The 26372-nt window shown below is 44.2% G+C and overlaps 1 protein-coding gene across 2 annotated transcripts in view; it reads left to right on the top strand.

Moving 5' to 3' along the window:
* Positions 1-26372, top strand: part of LOC138372410 (methyltransferase-like protein 27) — a 222129-nt gene that overhangs the window by 108675 nt on the left and 87082 nt on the right. Inside the window, exon 5 of one of the 2 annotated variants that reach the window (XM_069337887.1) lies at positions 24610-24702. The exons of the other annotated variant lie outside the window; for it this stretch is intronic. Within the exon in view, the coding sequence (XP_069193988.1) occupies positions 24610-24702 (93 nt within the window). The remainder of the gene's footprint in view (positions 1-24609; positions 24703-26372) is intronic. 2 annotated transcript variants of the gene reach the window in all.

Raw genomic sequence — 26372 nt, 5'->3', positions numbered from 1 at the left:
CTCAGGTACATCCTACCATCCTCAAGTACACCCTACTATCCTCTAGTAATCCTACGATCCTCAAGTACATCCTACCATCCTCAAGTACATCCTACCATCCTCAAGTACATCCTACCATTCTCAAGTACATCCTACCATCCTCAAGTACATCCTACCATTCTCAAGTACACCCTACCACCCTCAAGTACATCCTACCATCCTCAAGTACATCATATCATACTTAAGTACATCCTACCATCCACAAGTACATCTTACCATCCTCAAGTACATCCTACAATCCACAAGTACATCCTACCATCCTCAAGTACATCCTACAATCCTCAAGTACATCATACCATACTTAAGTACATCCTACCATCCTCAAGTACATCCTACAATCCTCAAGTACATCCTACCATATTTAAGTACATCCTACCATCCTCAAGTACATCCTACCATACTTAAGTACATCCTTCCATCCTCAAATACACCCTACCATCCTCAAGTACATCCTACCATCTGCACGTACACCCTACAGTCCTCAAGTACATCACACCATCCTGAAGTACATCCTACCATCCTCAATTATATCCTACCACACTCAAGTACGTCCTACCATTCTCAAGTACATCCTACCATCCTCACGTACATCCTACCATCCTCAAGTACACCCTACCATCCTCAAGTGCATCCAACCATCCTGAAGTACTTCCTACCATCCTCAAGTGCATCCTACCATCCTCAAGTACATCCTACCATACCTAAGTACACCCTACCATAATTAAGTACACCATACCATCCTCTAAGTACATCCTACTATCCTCAAGTGCACCCTACCATCCTCAAGTGCATCCTACTATCCTCAAGTACATCCTACCATCCTCACATACACCCTACCATCCTCAAGTACATCCTACCATCCTCACATACATCCTACCATCCTCAAGTACATCCTACCATCCTCATGTACACCTTACCATCCTCACGTGCATCCTCAAGTACATCCTACCATCCTCACATACACCCGACCATCCTCAAGTACATCCTACCATCCTCACGTACATCCTACCATCCTCAAGTACATCCTACCATCCTCATGTACACCCTACCATCCTCAAGTACATCCTACCATCCTCACGTACACCCTACCATCCTCATGTACATCCTACAATCCTCAAATACATCCTACCATACTTAAGTACATCCTACCATCCTCAAGTACATCCTACCATCCTCAAGTACATCCTACCATCCTCAAGTACATCCTACAATCCTCAAGTACATCCTACCATACTTAAGTACATCCTACCATCCTCAAGTACATCCTACCATACTTAAGTACATCCTAATATCCTCAAATACACCCTACCATCCTCAAGTACATCCTACCATCCGCACGTACACCCTACATTCCTCAAGTACATCCTACCATCCTCAAGTATATCCTACCACCCTCAAGTACATCCTACCATTCTCAAGTACATCCTACCATCCTCACGTACATCCTACCATCCTCAAGTACACCCTACCATTCTCAAGTGCATCCTACCATCCTCAAGTACATCCTACTATACTTAAGTACACCCTACCATAATTAAGTACACCATACCATCCTCTAAGTACATCCTACCAACCTCAAGTGCACCCTACCATCCTCAAGTACATCCTACAATCCTCAAGTACATCCTGCCATTCTCAAGTGCACCCTACCATCCTCAAGTGCATCCTACCATCCTCAAGTACATCCTACCATCCTCACACCCTACCATCCTTAAGTACATCCTACCATCCTCACGTACATCCTACCATCCTCAAGTACATCCTACCATCCTCACGTACATTCTACAATCCTCAAGTACATCCTACCATCCTCATGTACACTGTACCATCCTCAAGTACATCCTACCATCCTCACGTACACCCTACCATCCTCACGCACATCCTACAATCCTCAAGTACATCCTACAATACTTAAGTACATCCTACCATCCTCAAGTACATCCTACCATCCACAAGTACATCCTACCATCCTCAAGTACATCATACAATCCCCAAGTACATCCTACCATACTTAAGTACATCCTACCATCCTTAAGTACATCCTACCATCCTCAAGTACATCCTACAATCCTCAAGTACATCCTACCATCCTCAAGTACATCCTACCATCCGAATATACACCCTACAATCCTCAAGTACATCATACCATCCTCAAGTACATCCTACCATCCTCAAGTATATCCTACCACCCTCAAGTACATCATACCATTCTCAAGTACATCCTACCATCCTCACGTACATCCTACCATCCTCAAGTACACCTTACTATCCTCAAGTGCATCCTACCATCCTGAAGTACATCCTACCATCTTCAAGTGCATCCTACCATCCTCAAGTACATCCTACCATACTTAAGTACACCCTACCATAATTAAGTACACCATACCATACTTAAGTACACCCTACCATAATTAAGTACACCATACCATCCTCTAAGTACATCCTACCATCCTCAAGTGCTCCCTACCATCCTCAAGTACATCCTACCATCCTCAAGTACATCCTACAATCCTCAAGTACATCCTACCATACTTAAGTACAACCTTCCATCATCAAGTACATCCTACAATACTTAAGTACATCCTACCATCCTCAAGTACATCCTACCATACTTAAGTACATCCTACCATCTTCAAATACACCCTACCATCCTCAAGTACATCCTACCATCCGCACGTATACCCTACACTCCTCAAGTACATCATACCATCCTCAAGTACATCCTACCATCCTCAAGTATATCCTACCACCCTTAAGTACATCCTACCATCCTCAAGTACATCCTACAATCCTCAAGTACATCCTACCATATTTAAGTACATCCTACCATCCTCAAGTACATCCTACCATACTTAAGTACATCCTTTCATCCTCAAATACACCCTACCATCCTCAAGTACATCCTACCATCCGCACGTACACCCTACAGTCCTCAAGTACATCACACCATCCTGAAGTACATCCTACCATCCTCAATTATATCCTACCACACTCAAGTACGTCCTACCATTCTCAAGTACATCCTACCATCCTCACGTACATCCTACCATCCTCAAGTACACCCTACCATCCTCAAGTGCATCCTACCATCCTGAAGTACATCCTACCATCCTCAAGTGCATCCTACCATCCTCAAGTACATCCTACCATACTTAAGTACACCCTACCATAATTAAGTACACCATACCATCCTCTAAGTACATCCTACCATCCTCAAGTGCACCCTACCATCCTCAAGTGCATCCTACTATCCTCAAGTACATCCTACCATCCTCACATACACCCTACCATCCTCAAGTACATCCTATCATCCTCACATACATCCTACCATCCTCAAGTACATCCTACCATCCTCATGGACACCCTACCATCCTCAAGTGCATCCTCAAGTTCATCCTACCATCCTCACATACACCCTACCATCCTCACGTACATCCTACCATCCTCACGTACATCCTACCATCCTCACATACACCCTACCATCCTCATGTACACCCTACCATCCTCAAGTACATCCTACCATCCTAACGTACACCCTACCATCCTCATGTACATCCTACAATCCTCAAGTACATCCTACCATACTTAAGTACATCCTACCATCCTCAAGTACATCGTACCATCCTCAAGTACATCCTACCATCCTCAAGTACATCCTATAATCCTCAAGTACATCCTACAATACTTAAGTACATCCTACCATCCTCAAGTACATCCTACCATCCTCAAGTACATCGTACCATCCTCAAGTACATCCTACAATCCTCAAGTACATCCTACCATACTTAAGTACATCCTACCATCCTCAAGTACATCCTACCATACTTAAGTACATCCTAATATCCTCAAATACACCCTACCATCCTCAAGTACATCCTACCATCTGCACGTACACCCTACATTCCTCAAGTACATCCTACCATCCTCAAGTATATCCTACCACCCTCAAGTACATCCTACCATTCTCAAGTACATCCTACCATCCTCAAGTACATCCTACTATACTTAAGTACACCGTACCATAATTAAGTACACCATACCATCCTCTAAGTACATCCTGCCATTCTCAAGTGCACCCTACCATCCTCAAGTGCATCCTACCATCCTCAAGTACATCCTACCATCCTCACACCCTACCATCCTTAAGTACATCCTACCTTCGTCACGTACATCCTACCATCCTCAAGTACATCCTACCATCCTCACGTACATCATACCATCCTCAAGTACATCCTACCATCCTCATGTACACCCTACCATCCTCAAGTACATCCTACCATCCTCACGTACACCCTACCATCCTCACGTACATCCTACAATCCTCAAGTACATCCTACTATACTTAAGTACATCCTACCATCCTCAAGTACATCCTACCATCCTCAAGTACATCCTACAATCCTCAAGTACATCCTACCATCCTCAAGTACATTCTACCATCCTCAAGTACATCCTATAATCCTCAAGTACATCCTACCATCCTCAAGTACATCCTACCATCCTCAAGTACATCCTACAATCCCCAAGTACATCCTACCATACGTAAGTACATCCTACCATCCTCAAGTACATCCTACCATCCTCTAGTACATTCTACCATCCTCAAGTACATCCTATAATCCTCAAGTGCATCCTACCATCCTCAAGTACATCCTACCATCCGCATGTACACCCTACAATCCTCAAGTACATCATACCATCCTCAAGTACATCCTACCATCCTCAAGTATATCCTACCACCCTCAAGTACATCATACCATTCTCAAGTACATCCTACCATCCTCACGTACATCCTACCATCCTCAAGTACACCTTACCATCCTCAAGTGCATCCTACTATCCTGAAGTACATCCTACCATCCTCAAGTGCATCCTACCATCCTCAAGTACATCCTACCATACTTAAGTACACGCTACCATAATTAAGTACACCATACCATACTTAAGTACACCCTACCATAATTAAGTACACCATACCATCCTCTAAGTACATCCTACCATCCTCAAGTGCACCCTACCATCCTCAAGTACATCCTACCATCCTCAAGTACATCCTACAATCCTCAAGTACATCCTACCATACTTAAGTACAACCTTCCATCCTCAAGTACATCCTACAATACTTAAGTACATCCTACCATCCTCAAGTACATCCTACCATACTTAAGTACATCCTACCATCTTCAAATACACCCTACCATCCTCAAGTACATCCTACCATCCGCACATATACCCTACACTCCTCAAGTACATCATACCATCCTCAAGTACATCCTACCATCCTCAAGTATATCCTACCACCCTCAAGTACATCCTACCATTCTCAAGTACATCCACCCATCCTCACGTACATCCTACCATCCTCAAGTACACCTTACCATCCTCAAGTGCATCCTACCATCCTGAAGTACATCCTACCATCCTCAAGTGCATCCTACCATCCTCAAGTACATCCTACCATACTTAAGTACACCCTACCATAATTAAGTACACCATACCATCCTCTAAGTACATCCTACCATCCTCAAGTGCACCCTACCATCCTCAAGTACATCCTACCATTCTCAAGTACATCCTACCATTCTCAAGTGCACCTTACCATCCTCAGGTACATCCTACCATCCTCAAGTACACCCTACCATCCTCTAGTACATCCTACGATCCTCAAGTACATCCTACCATCCTCAAGTACATCCTACCATCCTCAAGTACATCCTACCATTCTCAAGTACACCCTACCACCCTCAAGTACATCCTACCATCCTCAAGTACATCCTATCATACTTAAGTACATCCTACCATCCTCAAGTACATCCTACCATCCTCAAGTACATCCTACCCTCCTCAAGTACATCCTACCATCCTCAAGTACATCCTACAATCCTCAAGTACATCATACCATACTTAAGTACATCCTACCATCCTCAAGTACATCCTACAATCCTCAAGTACATCCTACCATACTTAAGTACATCCTACCATCCTCAAGTACATCCTACCATACTTAAGTACATCCTACCATCCTCAAATACACCCTACCATCCTCAAGTACATCCTACCATCCGCACATACACCCTACAGTCCTCAAGTACATCACACCATCCTCAAGTACATCCTACCATCCTCAATTATATCCTACCACACTCAAGTACGTCCTACCATTCTCAAGTACATCCTACCATCCTCACGTACATCCTACCATCCTCAAGTACACCCTACCATCCTCAAGTGCATCCTACCATCCTGAAGTACATCCTACCATCCTCAAGTGCATCCTACCATCCTCAAGTATATCCTACCATTCTTAAGTACACCCTACCATCCTCAAGTACATCGTACCATCCTCAAGTACATCCTACCATCCTCAAGTACATCCTATAATCCTCAAGTACATCCTACAATACTTAAGTACATCCTACCATCCTCAAGTACATCCTACCATCCTCAAGTACATCGTACCATCCTCAAGTACATCCTACAATCCTCAAGTACATCCTACCATACTTAAGTACATCCTTCCATCCTCAAGTACATCCTACCATACTTAAGTACATCCTAATATCCTCAAATACACCCTACCATCCTCAAGTACATCCTACCATCTGCACGTACACCCTACATTCCTCAAGTACATCCTACCATCCTCAAATATATCCTACCACCCTCAAGTACATCCTACCATTCTCAAGTACATCCTACCATCCTCACGTACATCCTACCATCCTCAAGTACACCCTACTATTCTCAAGTGCATCCTACCATCCTCAAGTACATCCTACTATACTTAAGTAAACCGTACCATAATTAAGTACACCATACCATCCTCTAAGTACATCCTGCCATTCTCAAGTGCACCCTACCATCCTCAAGTGCATCCTACCATCCTCAAGTACATCCTACCATCCTCACACCCTACCATCCTTAAGTACATCCTACCATCCTCACGTACATCCATCCTCAAGTACATCCTACGATCCTCACGTACATCATACCATCCTCAAGTACATCCTACCATCCTCATGTACACCCTACCATCCTCAAGTACATCCTACCATCCTCACGTACACCCTACCATCCTCACGTACATCCTACAATCCTCAAGTACATCCTACTATACTTAAGTACATCCTACCATCCTCAAGTACATCCTACCATCCTCAAGTACATCCTACAATCCTCAAGTACATCCTACCATCCTCAAGTACATTCTACCATCCTCAAGTACATCCTATAATCCTCAAGTACATCCTACCATCCTCAAGTACATCCTACCATCCTCAAGTACATCCTACAATCCCCAAGTACATCCTACCATACGTAAGTACATCCTACCATCCTCAAGTACATCCTACCATCCTCAAGTACATTCTACCATCCTCAAGTACATCCTATAATCCTCAAGTACATCCTACCATCCTCAAGTACATCCTACCATCCGCATGTACACCCTACAATCCTCAAGTACATCATACCATCCTCAAGTACATCCTACCATCCTCAAGTATATCCTACCACCCTCAAGTACATCATACCATTCTCAAGTACATCCTACCATCCTCACGTACATCCTACCATCCTCAAGTACACCTTACCATCCTCAAGTGCATCCTACTATCCTGAAGTACATCCTACCATCCTCAAGTGCATCCTACCATCCTCAAGTACATCCTATTATACTTAAGTACACGCTACCATAATTAAGTACACCATACCATACTTAAGTACACCCTACCATAATTAAGTACACCATACCATCCTCTAAGTACATCCTACCATCCTCAAGTGCACCCTACCATCCTCAAGTACATCCTACCATCCTCAAGTACATCCTACAATCCTCAAGTACATCCTACCATACTTAAGTACAACCTTCCATCCTCAAGTACATCCTACAATACTTAAGTACATCCTACCATCCTCAAGTACATCCTACCATACTTAAGTACATCCTACCATCTTCAAATACACCCTACCATCCTCAAGTACATCCTACCATCCGCACATATACCCTACACTCCTCAAGTACATCATACCATCCTCAAGTACATCCTACCATCCTCAAGTATATCCTACCACCCTCAAGTACATCCTACCATTCTCAAGTACATCCTACCATCCTCACGTACATCCTACCATCCTCAAGTACACCTTACCATCCTCAAGTGCATCCTACCATCCTGAAGTACATCCTACCATCCTCAAGTGCATCCTACCATCCTCAAGTACATCCTACCATACTTAAGTACACCCTACCATAATTAAGTACACCATACCATCCTCTAAGTACATCCTACCATCCTCAAGTGCACCCTACCATCCTCAAGTACATCCTACCATTCTCAAGTACATCCTACCATTCTCAAGTGCACCCTACCATCCTCAGGTACATCCTACCATCCTCAAGTACACCCTACCATCCTCTAGTACATCCTACGATCCTCAAGTACATCCTACCATCCTCAAGTACATCCTACCATCCTCAAGTACATCCTACCATTCTCAAGTACACCCTACCGCCCTCAAGTACATCCTACCATCCTCAAGTACATCCTTTCATACTTAAGTACATCCTACCATCCTCAAGTACATCCTACCATCCTCAAGTACATCCTACCCTCCTCAAGTACATCCTACCATCCTCAAGTACATCCTACAATCCTCAAGTACATCGTACCATACTTAAGTACATCCTACCATCCTCAAGTACATCCTACAATCCTCAAGTACATCCTACCATACTTAAGTACATCCTACCATCCTCAAGTACATCCTACCATACTTAAGTACATCCTACCATCCTCAAATACACCCTACCATCCTCAAGTACATCCTACCATCCGCACATACACCCTACAGTCCTCAAGTACATCACACCATCCTCAAGTACATCCTACCATCCTCAATTATATCCTACCACACTCAAGTACGTCCTACCATACTTAAGTACATCCTACCATCCTCAAGTACACCCTACCATACTTAAGTACATCCTACTATTCTCAAGTACACCCTACCATACTTAAGTACATCCTACCATCCTCAAGTACACCCTACCATACTTAAGTACATCCTACCATCCTCAAGTACACCCTACTATACTCCAACCCGTTCTCGTTCATGATAGCATTTATATGACAAAATGGTTTTATTCCTTATTTTACTCCTGTATATAGTACCAATGTGGTATATTCCCAGTTATATTTGTTTTAAGGCACTAACTCTTTCCTACGAACCAATTTACGTCCCAAGGTACCCGTCCATCGCCGCAGACAGCAGAATAGTTGTGATTGGTTCACTTTAAATAAAAATATTATTTTTCAAGTCTCACATGTGTTGTGAAATTACCTACTCTTGTCCATGCTATTAGAATATTATGGATCAGCTATATCCTACTGATGGCTCATAGTTCTGGTTTGAGAAATGTTGGTTGTTCTCAGTAAATAATAATAAGCACTATTAATTATTACATATAATAATGGTGCTATGCCAATCAACATAATATACAATAGTGTGTGCTTTAAAAATCTCAAGAGAATGGAATATAGGAACGTCTACAGAAAACGATGTTAGGTTGGAAGAAATTTGGGGCATACTACTGCAAACAGGATGGATATAGGTTGTATGTAAGTATTGGTATGAGGTCAACTACCAACTGTAGGATGGATATGGGTCTACTACCACCTGTTGGGTGAGTAAGAGGTTCATACCACCTGTAGGATGGTTTGGATCCACAACTGGCCATAGGATGGGTATGAGGTCTACTTCCACCTTCAGGATAGGAATGGGGTCCACTACCAACTGTGGGACTTTCTTCAAGTACCAAATATACAGAACAAGAGTTTCAGTCTCAATTGTTTGGATACCATCACACATAGGAGGCGTATTAGCCTTTCACAGATGTGCGTAAGGCAGCTAAAATTGCAAGTGATAAGCCTGAAATTAAGTGGGATATTGGCATTCAAATCTCTGCTGAAAAGCCGCAATATTTTAGGAAATTGGGGGATGACAGAATAGCAGTTACTGAGACTCAAAGGCCAGAAAGCACGAGTGTAAAGGGTTATGACATATTTAGAAGCGAGAATTTTATATACGGCCAGCATAAAATATCCACTAGACAGTGTGTCATGGTAATTGCCAGAATTAGGCTGAGATATCGATATCTATGGCAGGTGGCTGCTGGTAATACAGGCTTTACACAGGTTTAACATGCTGTGGTTTGTAATATTCTCATCTCTGTCAGTGATGTATAAGGCAAAAAGGGTTGGGCCCAAAATACGGCCGTCTTAACACTATTATTATGGACCCCTGGACAAACAAGTGTGCTGGGGCCCCTACGACAACCACTCACGGGAATAAAAAGTAAATGATCGATAATATTAAAACCTATATATTTAATTGGTACTTATCAAAACTGGTGATAAAACCTTAACAACAAACTGTGGAGAAGCAACTAATCAACATGATAAACGTTTCAACAATACACAAGGCTTGAAAAAGACAATAATACTCAGTAAGGTACACATTAGATGGCACATTATGAAACATTTACATCCCACTCAAAACATTACGTTTCATTTCTGTTGATAGGGTTATTTACCTGGAAATATATATCGTAAATTTTTATTATTTAGTCCCACAACAGGATGTAGGGGGTGAATTATATAAGTGTGGATGCATGTCTTATGCTTGTGAAGCCCCTATGCTCGTGGGGCCCCTATGATCGCGGGGCCCCTATGATCGTGGAGCCCCAGACAAGTGCCCATCGGGTCCATCCGGTAAGATGGTTCAACTTTAAAATGAACCCCTGTCGTATCCTACTTTCCAATTTTTTTCCAATCTGATTCATTCCCAGGTAGCACCACTCTTTGTCATCCAAAGGGTTGGTATTAGGTCCACTACCACCCACAGGATGGGTTTGGGTACCACTATATATGTATATATCATTCCACAGGATGGATATGGGGTCCACTACTGCCTACAGGATATGGCTATGGGGTCACTACCTCCCACAGGATGGGTATTGGGTCCATTATCGCTCAAAATATTGGTATGGGATCCACTACCACCCACAGGATGGGCATGGGGTCCACTACCACCCACATGATGGAAATGGGTTCAATACCGCTCACAGGATGGGTATGGGGTCAATTACCGCCCACTGGATGGGCATGGGGTTCACTACCACCAAGAGGATGAGTATATTGGGTCCACTACCACCCACAGGATTGATATAGGGTTTATAATTATAATAAGCACTATTAGTTTTTACTTATAATATTGGTGCTGCGCCAATTAACATTATATAATATTATATACAATAACAATATTATATACAATAGTGTGTGCTTGCAAATTTCAAGAGAATGGATTGAAAGAATGTCAACAGAAAAGCATGTTACATTGGAATGTCTATGGGGTAGACTACTGTAAACAGGATATATATTGGGTCGTGGCAGTGGATCCTATACCCATTATATAGGTGGTAGTGGACCCCATAACCATTCTGCGATTGATAGTGGACCCCATAACCCTCTTGTGGGTGGTAGTGGACCCCATACTCATCCTGAGGGTGGTAGTGAACCCCATTCCCATCCTGTGGGTGGTAGAGGACCCCCCTGCATACTCATCCTATGGGTGGTAGTGGACCCCATACACATCTTGTGGGTGGTAGTGATCCCATACCCATCCTGTAGGCAGTATATAGTGGACGCCATACCCATCCAGTAGGTGGTAGTAGGACCCCATACTCATCCTGTGGGCGGTAGTGGGCCTCGTATCCATCTTGTTAGCGGTAATGGATCCATGCCTATCCAGTGGGTGGTATTGGACCCTATTCCCATCTTGTGGGTAGTTGTGGACCCCATACCCATCTTGCAGGTGGTAGTGGACCCCATACCCATCCTGTGGGTGGTAATGGACCCTATACTCCTCCTGTGGGCGGCAGTGGACCCTATACCTATCCTATAGACGGAGGAGAACCATATACCCATCCTGTGAGCGGTAGGGGGACCACATATCTATGCTGTAAGCGGTAATGGACCTCATGGCCAATATGGGATGGGAATGGGGTACACTACCATCCACAAGATGGGTATGGGGTCCACTACCACCCACAGGATGGGTATGGGGTCCACTACCAACCACAAGATGGGTATGGGGTCCACTACCACCCACAAGATGGGTATGGGGGTCCACTATCGCCCACAAGATGGGTATGGGGTCCACTACCACCCACAGGATGGGTATGGGGTCCACTACCACCCACAAGATGGGTATCTTGTTATCTTGAGGTTATCTTGAGATGATTTCGGGGCTTTTAGTGTCCCCGCGGCCCGGTCCTCGACCAGGCCTCCACCCCCAGAAAGCAGCCCGTGATAGCTGACTAACACCCAGGTACCTATTTACTGCTAGGTAACAGGGGCATAGGGTGAAAGAAACTCTGCCCATTGTTTCTTGCCGGCGCCTGGGATAGAACCCAGGACCACAGGATCACAAGTCCAGAGTGCTGTCCGCTCGGCCGACCGGCTCCACTAGTGGTATGGGGTCCACTAGCACCCACAGGATTGGTATGAGGTTCACTACCACCCACAAGATGGGTATGGGGTCCACTACCACCCACAAGATGGGTGTGGGGTCCACTGCCACCCACAAAATGGGTGTGGGGTCCGCTACCTCCCAAAAGATGGGTGTGGGGTACACTTCCACCCACAAGATGAGTATGGGGTCTGCTACCACCCACAAGATGGGTATGGGGTCTGCTACCACCCACCGGATGAGTATGGGGTCTGCTACCACCCACAAGATGAGTATGGGGTCTGCCACCACCCACAAGATGAGTATGGGGTCCGCTACCGCAATATAAACAACTGGAACAGACAAATATGGACTGGAGACGCAGATGTACTGGCTTAAAGCTTTAGAGTCCATTAACAATGCTGGAATATTGTAACAAAAAAGTCTATAGTAGCTAATATTAATGTGAAAATATTTAAGTGAGTAAATTAATGTTTAATTGATAATTAACAAAGTTATCAATTTATGAAACAGATTGACAAATTTTATGTTCCAAGTTTATACAATATTGTGAAATCAAGAGTCTATGTAGTAACATAAATTGGTAACTCATAAACATTTTAAGTTAAAAATTTGATGCATGTACTTACCTAGTTGTGCTTGCGGGGGTTGAACTCTGGCTCTTTGGTCCCGCCTCTCAACTGTCAATCAACTGTTGTACAGGTTCCTGAGCCTAGTTAGCTCTATCATATTTTATTTTATTTATTTATTTATATATATACAAGAAGGTACATTGGGTTTGTGAGAATACATTAAATAGTACAGTATTTACAATCTTGTAAAGCCACTAGTACGCGCAGCGTTTTGGGCAGGTCCTTAATCTAACAGATAATTTTAAGTAGGTAATTTCTATCGGAATTGATAAATGATAACAAATACATTGCAAGAGAAAAATGAGATGAGAGAGCTAAGTAAGTATATTAAAGCACATTGTTATATTAAAGCTCTGATTGATTACATTGACAGCTTGATTGGTAATTTAAACAAGATTAATAGACACCATACAGCAGATTGACAGCACATATAAGACAGCAATGATCACAATGGTAAAGATGTTCAGATTGGGTACATAAAGATTGGGAGACTGGGTAGCAATAGATACAGATAAACAAGATTAATAAACACCATACAGCAGATTGGCAGCACATATAAGAAGACAGCAATGATCACAATGGTAAAGATGTTTATATTGGGAACATAAAGGTTGGGAGATTGGGTAGCAATAGATACAGTGCAATTTTAAGGCAAAAGGTGAAAAACTATGAAGATGAAATTAGGTACTTTTCAGTATTGATTTTGAATGATGTAAAAGTTGGACAGCTTTTCAATTCAATAGGGAGTGAGTTCCATAAACTGGGTCCCTTTATTTGCATAGAGTGTTTACACAGATTAAGTTTAACTGGGGATATCAAAGAGATATTTATATCTGGTGTGGTGATAATGGGTCCTATATATCTACACTTAAAACTATGTATTGAGTCAGCCTCCACCACATCACTTCTTAATGCAGTCCATGTGTTTACTACTCTGACACTGAAAAAAAATTCTAATGTCTCTGTGGCTCATTTGGGTACTCAATTTCCACTTGTGTCCCCTAGTACATGTGCCCCTTGTGTTAAAAAGTCTGTCTTTATCTACCCTATCAATTTATCTGAGAATCTTGTATGTAGTGATCATGTCCCTATAACTCTTCTGTCTTTCAGTGACGTGAGTTTAATTCCCCGTAGTCTCTCCTCGTAGCTCATACCCCTCAGTTCGGGTACTAGTCTGGGGGCAAACCTTTGGACCTTTTCCAGTTCTGTCTTATGCTTGACTTGATATGGACTCCATGCTGGGGCTGCATACTCCAGGATTGGTCTGACATATGTGGTATACAAAGTTCTGAGTGATCCTTACACAAGTTTCTAAAGGCCGTTCATATGTTGGCCAACCTGGCATATGCCGCTGATGTTATCCTCTTCATATGGGCTTTAGGGGACAGGTCTGGTGTGATATCAATCCCCAGGTCTTTCTCTCTCTCTGACTTGAAGTGTTTTAGCTCCCAAATGATACCTTATATCTGGCCTCCTGCTCCCTACACCTATCTTCACTACATTACATTTGCTTGAGATAAACTCTAACAACCACTTGTTCGACCATTCCTGCATCTTGTCCAAGTCTTCTTGAAGCCTCAAGCTGTCCTCTCTCTTAATTCTTCTCATAATTTTGGCGTCGTCAGCAAACATTGAGAGGAATGAGTCTATACCCTTTGGGAGATCATTTACGTATATCAGAAACAGGATAGGTCCGAGTACAGAGCCCTGTGGGACTCCACTGGTGACTTCACGCCAATCTGAGGTCTCACCCCTCGCTGTAACTCTCTGCTTCCTTTGCTTAGGTATTCCCTTATCCACTGGAGCGCCCTACCAGTTACTCCTGCCTGTTTCTCGAGCTTATGCATCAGCCTTTTGTGGGGTACTGTGTCAAAAGTTTTCCGACAGTCCAAAAAAATGCAGTCCGCCCATCCTTCTCTTTCTTGCTTAATCTTTGCCACCTGATCGTAGAATTCTATTAAGCCTGTAAGGCAAGATTTACCCTCCCTGAACCCATGTTGATGGGTTGTCATGATTGAAGTCCCTTCTCTCCAGATGTGTTACTAGGTTTTTTCTCACGATCTTCTCCATCACCTTGCATGGTATACAAGTTAAGGACACTGATCTGTAGTTCAGTGCCTCTTGTCTGTCACCCTTTTTGTATATTGGGACTACATTAGCAGTCTTCCATATTTCTAGTAGATCTCCCGTTTCCAGTGACCTACTGTACACTATGGAGAGTGACAAAGTGCTCCTGCACACTCTTTCAATACCCATGGTGAGATTCCGTCCAGCCCAACAGCCTTTCTCACGTCCAGCTCCAATAGGTGCCTCATGACCTCAGCTCTTGTAATTTCGAACCCTTCCAAGGTCGCCTGGTTTGATGTCACCTCTCCTTGTTCTATTGTAAAGACCTCCTGGAACCTCTTGTTAAGTTCCTCACACACCTCTTTGTCATTCTCTGTGTACCTGTCCTCGCCCACCCTAAGTTTCATCACCTGTTCCTTCACTGTTGTCTTCCTCCTGATGTGACTGTGTAGTAGCTTTGGTTCGGTCTTGGCTTTATTAGCTATATCATTTTCATACATTTTCTCAGCTACTCGTCTCACACTAACATACTCATTCCTGGTTCTCTGGTATCTCTTTCTACTTTCTGGTGTTCTGTTATTTCGGAAGTTCCTCCACGCCCTTTTGTTCATCTCCTTTGCTTTCAAACATTCCCGATTTAACCACGGATTCTTCTTTTGCTTCTCGCTTTTTCCTGTCGGGCCGGGATAACCTGTTTACTGTCTCCTGACACTTTTGGGTGACATAGTCCATCATGTCTTGTACTGACTTGGTTCTGAGTTCTGTGTCCCATGGTATATCCCTTAGAAATTTATTCATCTCCTCATAGTTTCCCTTTCGGTACGCCAGCCCTTTGTTTCCCAGTTCTTTTTTGGGGGAAATAATTCCTAGCTCAACCAGGTACTCAAAGCTCAATACACTATGATCACTCATTCCCAAGGGGGCTTCCAACTTAACTTCCCTTATATCCGACTCATTTAAGAATCATCAGATCAAGCAAAGCTGGTTCGTCCTCTCCTCTCATTCTTGCCGGTCCCTTGACGTGATGACTTAGAAAGTTTCTTGTTGCCACGTCCAGCAGCTTAGCTCTCCATGTGTCTGGGCCTCCATGTGGGTCTCTGTTCCTCCAATCTATCTTCCCGTGGTTGAAGTCACCCATGATTAGTAGTCTGGATCCGTTTCTGCTAGCCACAGAAGCTGCTCTCTCTATTATATTGATAGTGGCAATGTTGTTTCTATCATATTCCTGTATGGGTCTTCTGTCGTTTGGTGGGGGGTTATATATGACTACTACTATAATTTTCTGTCCTCTAGTTGCTTTGGTGCCTGATATGTAGTCACTGAAACCTTCACAGCCTTGATTAACCATCTCTTCAAAACTCCAACTTTTTCTTATCAGCAAAGCTACACCACCTCCTCCTCTCCCTTCTCTCTCTCTCTTTCCTCACTACATAGTAGTCCTGTGGAAACACTGCATTTGTTATGGTTTTCGTTAGCTTTGTTTCTGTGAGTGCTATTATGTCTGAGTTTTCTTCTAGTGCCCATTCTCCGAGTTCACTTGTTTTATTTGTAATCCCATCTATGTTAGTGTACATTGCCTTGAAGCGTGTGTGTGTGTGTGTGTGCGTGTGTGATACCCTTGGTAAGCAAGAGTGGACGGTAACCTTAGACGTTCTGCGGTCAACGTGGGGGGGTGGTGGTGGGTGGGAGGGTCAAACTCACCCTTCAACATCTGGGCATAGTACCTGCAGCCTCCACAACACTCCCCCAACCTCCAGCTGATGTATATGCCTCATTTAACCTCACTTATGTCACATATTAACCTACAGTTCCTGTGATATTTAAACTCCTCATCACAGTGGCGTCTCACTAACGTAAACTGTTTTGGATTTTGTCTCGAAATAGCTATATGCTGACTGGACGTTTATGTATGTATGTATGTATGTATGTATGTATGTATGTATGTATGTATGTATGTATGTATGAATGTATGTATGTATGTATGTATGTACTCACCTAGTTGTACTCACCTAGTTGTATTTGCGGGGGTTGAGCTCTGGCTCTTTGGTCCCGCCTCTCAACCGTCAATCAACAGGTGTACAGATTCCTGAGCCTATCGGGCTCTATCATATCTACACTTGAAACTGTGTATGGAGTCAGCCTCCACCACATCTCTTCCTAATGCATTCCATTTGTCCACCATGTATGTATGTATGTATGTATGTATGTATGTATGTATGTATGTATGTATGTATGTATGTACGAATGTATGTATGTATGTATGTATGTATGTATGTATGTATGTATGTATGTATGTATGTATGTATGTATGTATGTATGTATGAATGTATGTATTACCTCCTAAATGTCAACATATGCCATTTCAGTTCATGCTGTTAATCTCAATTAATCTTAAGTCTTAGTTTTTAAGTTTTTTTCCAGATCTTGCCCAAAACGCATTGCGTATTAGTAGTTCTAGGCGTAGCATATACTTGTTCTATCTTGAAATGCAACATTCTACTTGTAACTACCAACCACTCCCAACACCAACACACCACTCCCAACACCAACACCAATCCCAACACCAACACACCACTCCTAACCCTAACATACCACTCCCAACACCACAACCAATCCCAACACCACAACCAATCCCAACACCAACACACCACTCCCAACACCACAACCAATCCCAACACCAACACCACTCCCAACACCACTCCCAACACCAACACCACTCCCAACACCAACACCACTCCCAACACCAACACACCACTCCCAACACCAACACACCACTCCCAACACCAACACCACTCCTAACACCAACACCACTCCCAACACCAACACCACTCCCAACACCAACACCACTCCCAACACAAACACCACTCCCAATACCAACACCACTCCCAACACCAACACACCACTCCCAAGACCACAACCACACCACTCCCAAGACCACAACCACTCCCAACACCAACACCACTCCCAACACCACAACCACTCCCAACACCACAACCACTCCCAACACCAACACCACTCCCAACACCACAACCACTCCCAACACCACAACCACTCCCAACACCACAACCTCTCCCAACACCACAACCACTCCCAACACCACAACCACTCCCAACACCACAACCACTCCCAACACCACAATTACTCCCAACACCACAACCACTCCCAACACCAACACCACTTCCAACACCAACACCACTTCCAACACCAACACCACGTGGGAACTTGTGGAATTTATATCCATCCAGTGAGCTGTAGTTGCCCCCCCCCCCAAACAACATTGGACCTCACATCCATCCTCTGGGTGATAGTGGACCCCATGCCCATTCTGTTGGCGGTGATGGACCCCATTCCCATCCTGTGGGCGGTAGTGGACCAATATACTCATTATGTTGGTGGTAGCAGACCCCATGCCCTGCCCCATGAGCAGGATATATGGGATGAAAGGTTCAAACCTTAAATTGACAGGTGTAATGAATACACTGACAAGTCCAGTATCCTGACCACATGCCTACCCGACTGTTAAAAGTCATTACCCGCCAAACACACACCGAAACTACGACGTTGGTACAACGTTCGAACAAGTTTTAACACCTAACCAGTTATAACAACCAATATAGCAAGTTGTAACAACGTTCTAATACGTCATAAACACGTTAAGCCAAGATGTAACAACTTTATTACAAGTTGTAACAAGCGGAACATAGAGACAGTTTCGGTCTGTGTTTCCTGGGTAGTAGCCTAGGCTGTTTCTTCCAATGACCCAACAGCAACTCGGCACCCACAGACCAGGAGTTAATTTTCATTGACAACAATTCTCTTATTTGAGAGAACACGAGTCCCATTTTTGACAGTAACTAGCATGGGCCTTGAATGGGGGGACCCCATACCAATCCTGTGGGCGGTAATGGACCCCATACCCATCCAGCAGGCGGAAGTGGACCCTATACCCATCCTCTGGGTGGTAGGGACCCCATAGCCATCCTGCAGGCAGTAATGGACCTCCATAGAAATCCTGTAGGCAGTAATGGAGCCCCATATCCATTCTGTTAGCGGTAGTATACCTAATACGCATCCAGTGGGCGGTAATGGACCCCATACCCATCATGTGGGTAGTAGGGGACCCCATACTCATCGTGTGGGTTGTAATGCCCCCCCCCCCATACCCATCCTGTGAGTGGTTGTGGACCTCATACCCATCCTGTGGGCAGTAGTGAAGCATATACCCATCCTGTGGATGGAAGTGGCTCCGATACCCACCCTGTGAGCGGTTGTGGACTCCACACGGAACTTGTGGGCGGTAGTGGACCCCATACGCATCCAATGGACAATACTGGACTCTATACTCATCCTGTGGGCAGCAATGAAGGCCATACCTATCCGGTTGGCGGTAGTGGTCCCATTTCCATCCGGTGGGTGATATGGACCCCATACCCATCATGTGGGGAGTAGTGGACTCCATACCCGTTCTGTGGGTGGTGGTGGACGCCATACACATCCTATGAGCGGTAGTGGACCCCATACCCATCCAGTGGGAGGTAGTGAACCTCACCCATTCTGCTGGCGGTAACGGACGCCATACTCATCCTGTGGGCGGTAGTTGACCATAAATCCATCCAGTAGGTGGTAGTGGACCCCATACCCATCCTGTGAATGATAGTTGTCCCCAAATCCATCTTGTCGGCGGTATTGGACCCCATACCCATCCTGTGGATGATAGCGATCCCTTAACCCATGCTGTTGGCGGTATAATGGACGTCGTACTCATCCTGTGGGCAGAAGTGGACCATATACCCATCCAGTGGGTGGTAGTAGACCATCCACATACCCATTATGAGGATGATAGTGGTCCCCAAACCCACCCTCTGGGTGGTACTGGACCCCATACCCATCCTGAGGATGATAGTGGTCCCTAAACCCATCTTGTGGGTGGCAGTGGACCAAATACCCAACCTGTGAGCGTTAGTGGACCTGATACCAATCCGGTGGATGACAAAGAGTGGTGCTAGCTGGAAATGAATCTGACTGGAAAATTGTGGTAAGTGGGATACGACAGGGGTCTATTTTAAGGCAGAACCATCTTACCGGATGGACCCGATGGGCACTTGTCTGGGGCCCCGCGATCATAGGGGCCCCACGAGCATAGGGGCTTCACAAGCATAAGACATGCATCCACACTTATATAATTCACCCCCTACATCCTGTTGTGGGACTAAATAATAAAAATTTACGATATATATTTCCAGGTAAATAACCCTATCAACAGAAATGAAACGTAATGTTTTGAGTGGGATGTAAATGTTTCATAATGTGCCATCTAATGTGTACCTTACTGAGTATTATTGTCTTTTTCAAGCCTTGTGTATTGTTGAAACGTTTATCATGTTGATTAGTTGCTTCTCCACAGTTTGTTGTTAAGGTTTTATCACCAGTTTTGATAAGTACCAATTAAATATATAGGTTTTAATATTATCGATCATTTACTTTTTATTCCCGTGAGTGGTTGTCGTAGGGGCCCCAGCACACTTGTTTGTCCAGGGGTCCATAATAATAGTGTTAAGACGGCCGTATTTTGGGCCCAACCCTTTTTGCCTTATACATCACTGACAGAGATGAGAATATTACAAACCACAGCATGTTAAACCTGTGTAAAGCCTGTATTACCAGCAGCCACCTGCCATAGATATCGATATCTCAGCCTAATTCTGGCAATTACCATGACACACTGTCTAGTGGATATTTTATGCTGGCCGTATATAAAATTCTCGCTTCTAAATATGTCATAACCCTTTACACTCGTGCTTTCTGGCCTTTGAGTCTCAGTAACTGCTATTCTGTCATCCCCCAATTTCCTAAAATATTGCGGCTTTTCAGCAGAGATTTGAATGCCAATATCCCACTTAATTTCAGGCTTATCACTTGCAATTTTAGCTGCCTTACGCACATCTGTGAAAGGCTAATACGCCTCCTATGTGTGATGGTATCCAAACAAATGAGACTGAAACTCTTGTTCTGTATATTTGGTACTTGACGAAAGTCCCACAGTTGGTAGTGGACCCCATTCCTATCCTGAAGGTGGAAGTGTACCTCATAACCATCCTATGGCCAGTTGTGGATCCAAACCATCCTACAGGTGGTATGGACCCCTTACTCACCCAACAGGTGGTAATGGACCCCATATTCATCCTACAGTTGGTAGTTGACCCCATACCAATACTTACATACATCCTATATCCATCCTGTTTGCAGTAGTATAATCCATATTTCTTTCAAAGTAACTTCGTTTTTTATAGGTGTTCCTACATTCCATTCTATGGAGATTTTTAAAGCACTCACTATTGTATATTATGTTGATTGGCATAGCACCATTATTATATGTAATAATTAATAGTGCTTATTATTATTTACTGAGAACAACCAACATTTCTCAAGCCAAAACTATGAACCATCAATAGGATATAGCTGATCCATAATATTCTAATAGCATGGACAAGAGTAGGTAAATTTCACAACACATGTCGGACTGGAAAAATAATTTTTTTATTAAAAGTGAACCAATCACAACTATTCTGCTGTCTGCGGCGATGGACGGGTACTATGGGACGTAAATTGGTACGTAAATTGGTACATAAGGAAGAGTTAGTGCCTGGAAAAAAATATAACTGGGAATATATAACATAGGTACAATAAAAATTAACAAAATAGGGACTATAAGCATTTAGTCATATATGTGCTGTCTTGAGCGAGAACGGGTTGTATACCAAAATACATCCTTCCATCCTCAAATACATCCTACTGCAAAATAAACTTGAGTGTAAAAAATGTTACTTGACGAAAATGTAATAATTTGACAGTTGAGAATAATAACAATGTTTTGACTTCTTTGTCAAGGGTAGAAATGTCAATTTATATATTGTAAGGTGTCTGAAAAATTGTATATAATTAATATATTTACATTAAATATGATATGTTATTTAAGCATCATCTATTCGATTATTTTCTTTTCTTTATAAAATCTTATATATATATATATATATATATATATATATATATATATATATATATATATATATATATATATATATATATATATATACACATATATATATATATATATATATATATATATATATATATGCGAACAAGCCTGAATGGTCCCCAGGACATATGCAACTGAAAACTCACACCCCAGAAGTGACTCGAACCCATACTCCCAGAAGCAACGCATCTGGTATGTACAAGACGCCTTAATCCACTTGACCATCACGACCGGACATAATGAGGTGATAGCCGAGGCTATATGAACCACCCCACCGCCGGCACTCGGATAGTTATCTTGGGCATAGCATTTTACCAAATCACCTCATTCTTTGGGGCACACGTGAGGAACACAAATGCGAACAAGCCTGAATGGTCCCCAGGACATATGCAACTGAAAACTCACACCCCAGAAGTGACTCGAACCCATACTCCCAGAAGCAACGCATCTGGTATGTACAAGACGCCTTAATCCACTTGACCATCACGACCGGACATAATGAGGTGATAGCCGAGGCTATATGAACCACCCCACCGCCGGCACTCGGATAGTTATCTTGGGCATAGCATTTTACCAAATCACCTCATTCTTTGGGGCACACGTGAGGAACACAAATGCGAACAAGCCTGAATGGTCCCCAGGACATATGCAACTGAAAACTCACACCCCAGAAGTGACTCGAACCCATACTCCCAGAAGCAACGCATCTGGTATGTACAAGACGCCTTAATCCACTTGACCATCACGACCGGACATAATGAGGTGATAGCCGAGGCTATATGAACCACCCCACCGCCGGCACTCGGATAGTTATCTTGGGCATAGCATTTTACCAAATCACCTCATTCTTTGGGGCACACGTGAGGAACACAAATGCGAACAAGCCTGAATGGTCCCCAGGACATATGCAACTGAAAACTCACACCCCAGAAGTGACTCGAACCCATACTCCCAGAAGCAACGCATCTGGTATGTACAAGACGCCTTAATCCACTTGACCATCACGACCGGACATAATGAGGTGATAGCCGAGGCTATATGAACCACCCCACCGCCGGCACTCGGATAGTTATCTTGGGCATAGCATTTTACCAAATCACCTCATTCTTTGGGGCACACGTGAGGAACACAAATGCGAACAAGCCTGAATGGTCCCCAGGACATATGCAACTGAAAACTCACACCCCAGAAGTGACTCGAACCCATACTCCCAGAAGCAACGCATCTGGTATGTACAAGTTCATATAGCCTCGGCTATCACCTCATTATGTCCGGTCGTGATGGTCAAGTGGATTAAGGCGTCTTGTACATACCAGATGCGTTGCTTCTGGGAGTATGGGTTCGAGTCACTTCTGGGGTGTGAGTTTTCAGTTGCATATGTCCTGGGGACCATTCAGGCTTGTTCGCATTTGTGTTCCTCACGTGTGCCCCAAAGAATGAGGTGATTTGGTAAAATGCTATGCCCAAGATAACTATCCGAGTGCCGGCGGTGGGGTGGTTCATATAGCCTCGGCTATCACCTCATTATGTCCGGTCGTGATGGTCAAGTGGATTAAGGCGTCTTGTACATACCAGATGCGTTGCTTCTGGGAGTATGGGTTCGAGTCACTTCTGGGGTGTGAGTTTTCAGTTGCATATGTCCTGGGGACCATTCAGGCTTGTTCGCATTTGTGTTCCTCACGTGTGCCCCAAAGAATGAGGTGATTTGGTAAAATGCTATGCCCAAGATAACTATCCGAGTGCCGGCGGTGGGGTGGTTCATATAGCCTCGGCTATCACCTCATTATGTCCGGTCGTGATGGTCAAGTGGATTAAGGCGTCTTGTACATACCAGATGCGTTGCTTCTGGGAGTATGGGTTCGAGTCACTTCTGGGGTGTGAGTTTTCAGTTGCATATGTCCTGGGGACCATTCAGGCTTGTTCGCATTTGTGTTCCTCACGTGTGCCCCAAAGAATGAGGTGATTTGGTAAAATGCTATGCCCAAGATAACTATCCGAGTGCCGGCGGTGGGGTGGTTCATATAGCCTCGGCTATCACCTCATTATGTCCGGTCGTGATGGTCAAGTGGATTAAGGCGTCTTGTACATACCAGATGCGTTGCTTCTGGGAGTATGGGTTCGAGTCACTTCTGGGGTGTGAGTTTTCAGTTATATATATATATATATATATATATATATATATATATATATATATATATATATTTATTTATTTATTTTCACGAGCTCAGTGCTTATCATGTAATGACATCATGTGTTGATAATGTTGCTGATGGTAATGTTTATCTTGTGTGTTGATGCCAGACACATATGATGTGGTAGTGACCACTGGTAGCCTGCTTCATAGCCATATGCCTGTTCAAGCCATGGATGAATTTATCCGGATCACCAAGCCAGGTGAGAAAACTTAAATTGTATTCCCAACACACCCAATAGCCATTACAGAATACATTTTCAGGAGTAGATAATAATCAGTATTTGCAGTACCACAACCCTGAGATATTGTTCCAAGTCTGTTATTGTTGATCACCTTTACGTGATCATAAGACGGATAAAGTTCACTGTCCATCTACAGCGTTCCATTTATTTTATGTGAAATGATTGATAAATGTGGATAAATCTTTCATATGAGCCTCCTTCACATCAAGGCTCCCTGAGTGGGTTACTCCTCAGGGGCTCCCTGAGTGGGACTACACACCAGGGCTCACTAAGTGGGAATACACACCAGGGCTCACTAAGTGGGATTACATACCAGGGCTCACTGAGTGGGATTACACACCAGGGCTCACTAAGTGGGATTACATACCAGGGCTCACTGAGTGGGATTACACACCAGGGCTCACTGAGTGGGATTATGCACCATGGCTCACTGAGTGGGACTACACACCTGGGCTCACTGAGTGGGATTACACACCAGGGCTCACTGAGTGGGATTACACACCAGGACTCACTGAGTGGGATTACACACCAGGACTCACTGAGTGGGACTACACATCAGGGCTCACTGAGTGGGATTACACACCAGGGCTCACTTTGTAGGATTACACACCAGGGCTCACTTTGTGGGATTACACACCGGGGCTCACTGAGTGTGATTGCACATCAGGGCTCACTGAGTGGGACTACACACCAGGGCTCACTGAGTGGGACTACACACCAGGGCTCACTGAGTGGGACTACACACCAGGACTCACTGGGTGGGACTACACATCAGGGTTCACTGAGTGGGATTACACACCAGGGCTCACTTTGTGGGATTACACACCAGGGCTCACTGAGTGGGACTACACACTAGGGCTCACTTAATGGGACTACACACCAGGTCTCACTGAGTGGGACTACACATCAGGGCTCACTGAGTGGGACTACACATCAGGGCTCACTGAGTGGGACTACACATCAGGGCTCACTGAGTGGGACTACACACCAGGGCTCACTGAGTGGGACTACACACCAGAGCTTTGTGAGTGGGACTAAACACCAGGGCTCACTGAGTGGGAATACACGCCAGGGCTCACTGAGTGGGAATACACGCCAGGGCTCACTGAGTGGGAATACACACCAGGGCTCACTGAGTGGGATTACACACCAGGGCTCACTGAGTGGGGTTACACACCAGGGCTCACTGGGTGTTATTACACACAAGGGCTCACTGAGTGGGACTACACACCAGAGCTCACTGAGTGGGACTACACACAAGGTCTCACTGAGTGGGACTACACACAAGGGCTCACTGAGTGGGACTACACATCAGGGCTCATTGAGTGGGACTACACATCAGGGCTCACTGACTGGGACTACACACCAGGGCTCACTGAGTGGGGTTACACACCAGGGCTCACTGGGTGTGATTACACACAAGGGCTCACTGAGTGGGACTACACACCAGGGCTCACTGAGTGGGACTACACACCAGGTCTCACTGAGTGGGACTACACACAAGGGCTCACTGAGTGGGACTACACATCAGGGCTCATTGAGTGGGACTACACATCAGGGCTCACTGACTGGGACTACACACCAGGGCTCACTGAGTGGGACGATACACCAGAGCTTTGTGAGTGGGA

The sequence above is a fragment of the Procambarus clarkii genome, chromosome 38, assembly GCF_040958095.1.
Source record: "Procambarus clarkii isolate CNS0578487 chromosome 38, FALCON_Pclarkii_2.0, whole genome shotgun sequence".
Classification (NCBI taxonomy): Eukaryota; Metazoa; Arthropoda; class Malacostraca; order Decapoda; family Cambaridae; genus Procambarus; species Procambarus clarkii.
This window is presented reverse-complemented; position numbering and strand designations above follow the sequence as displayed.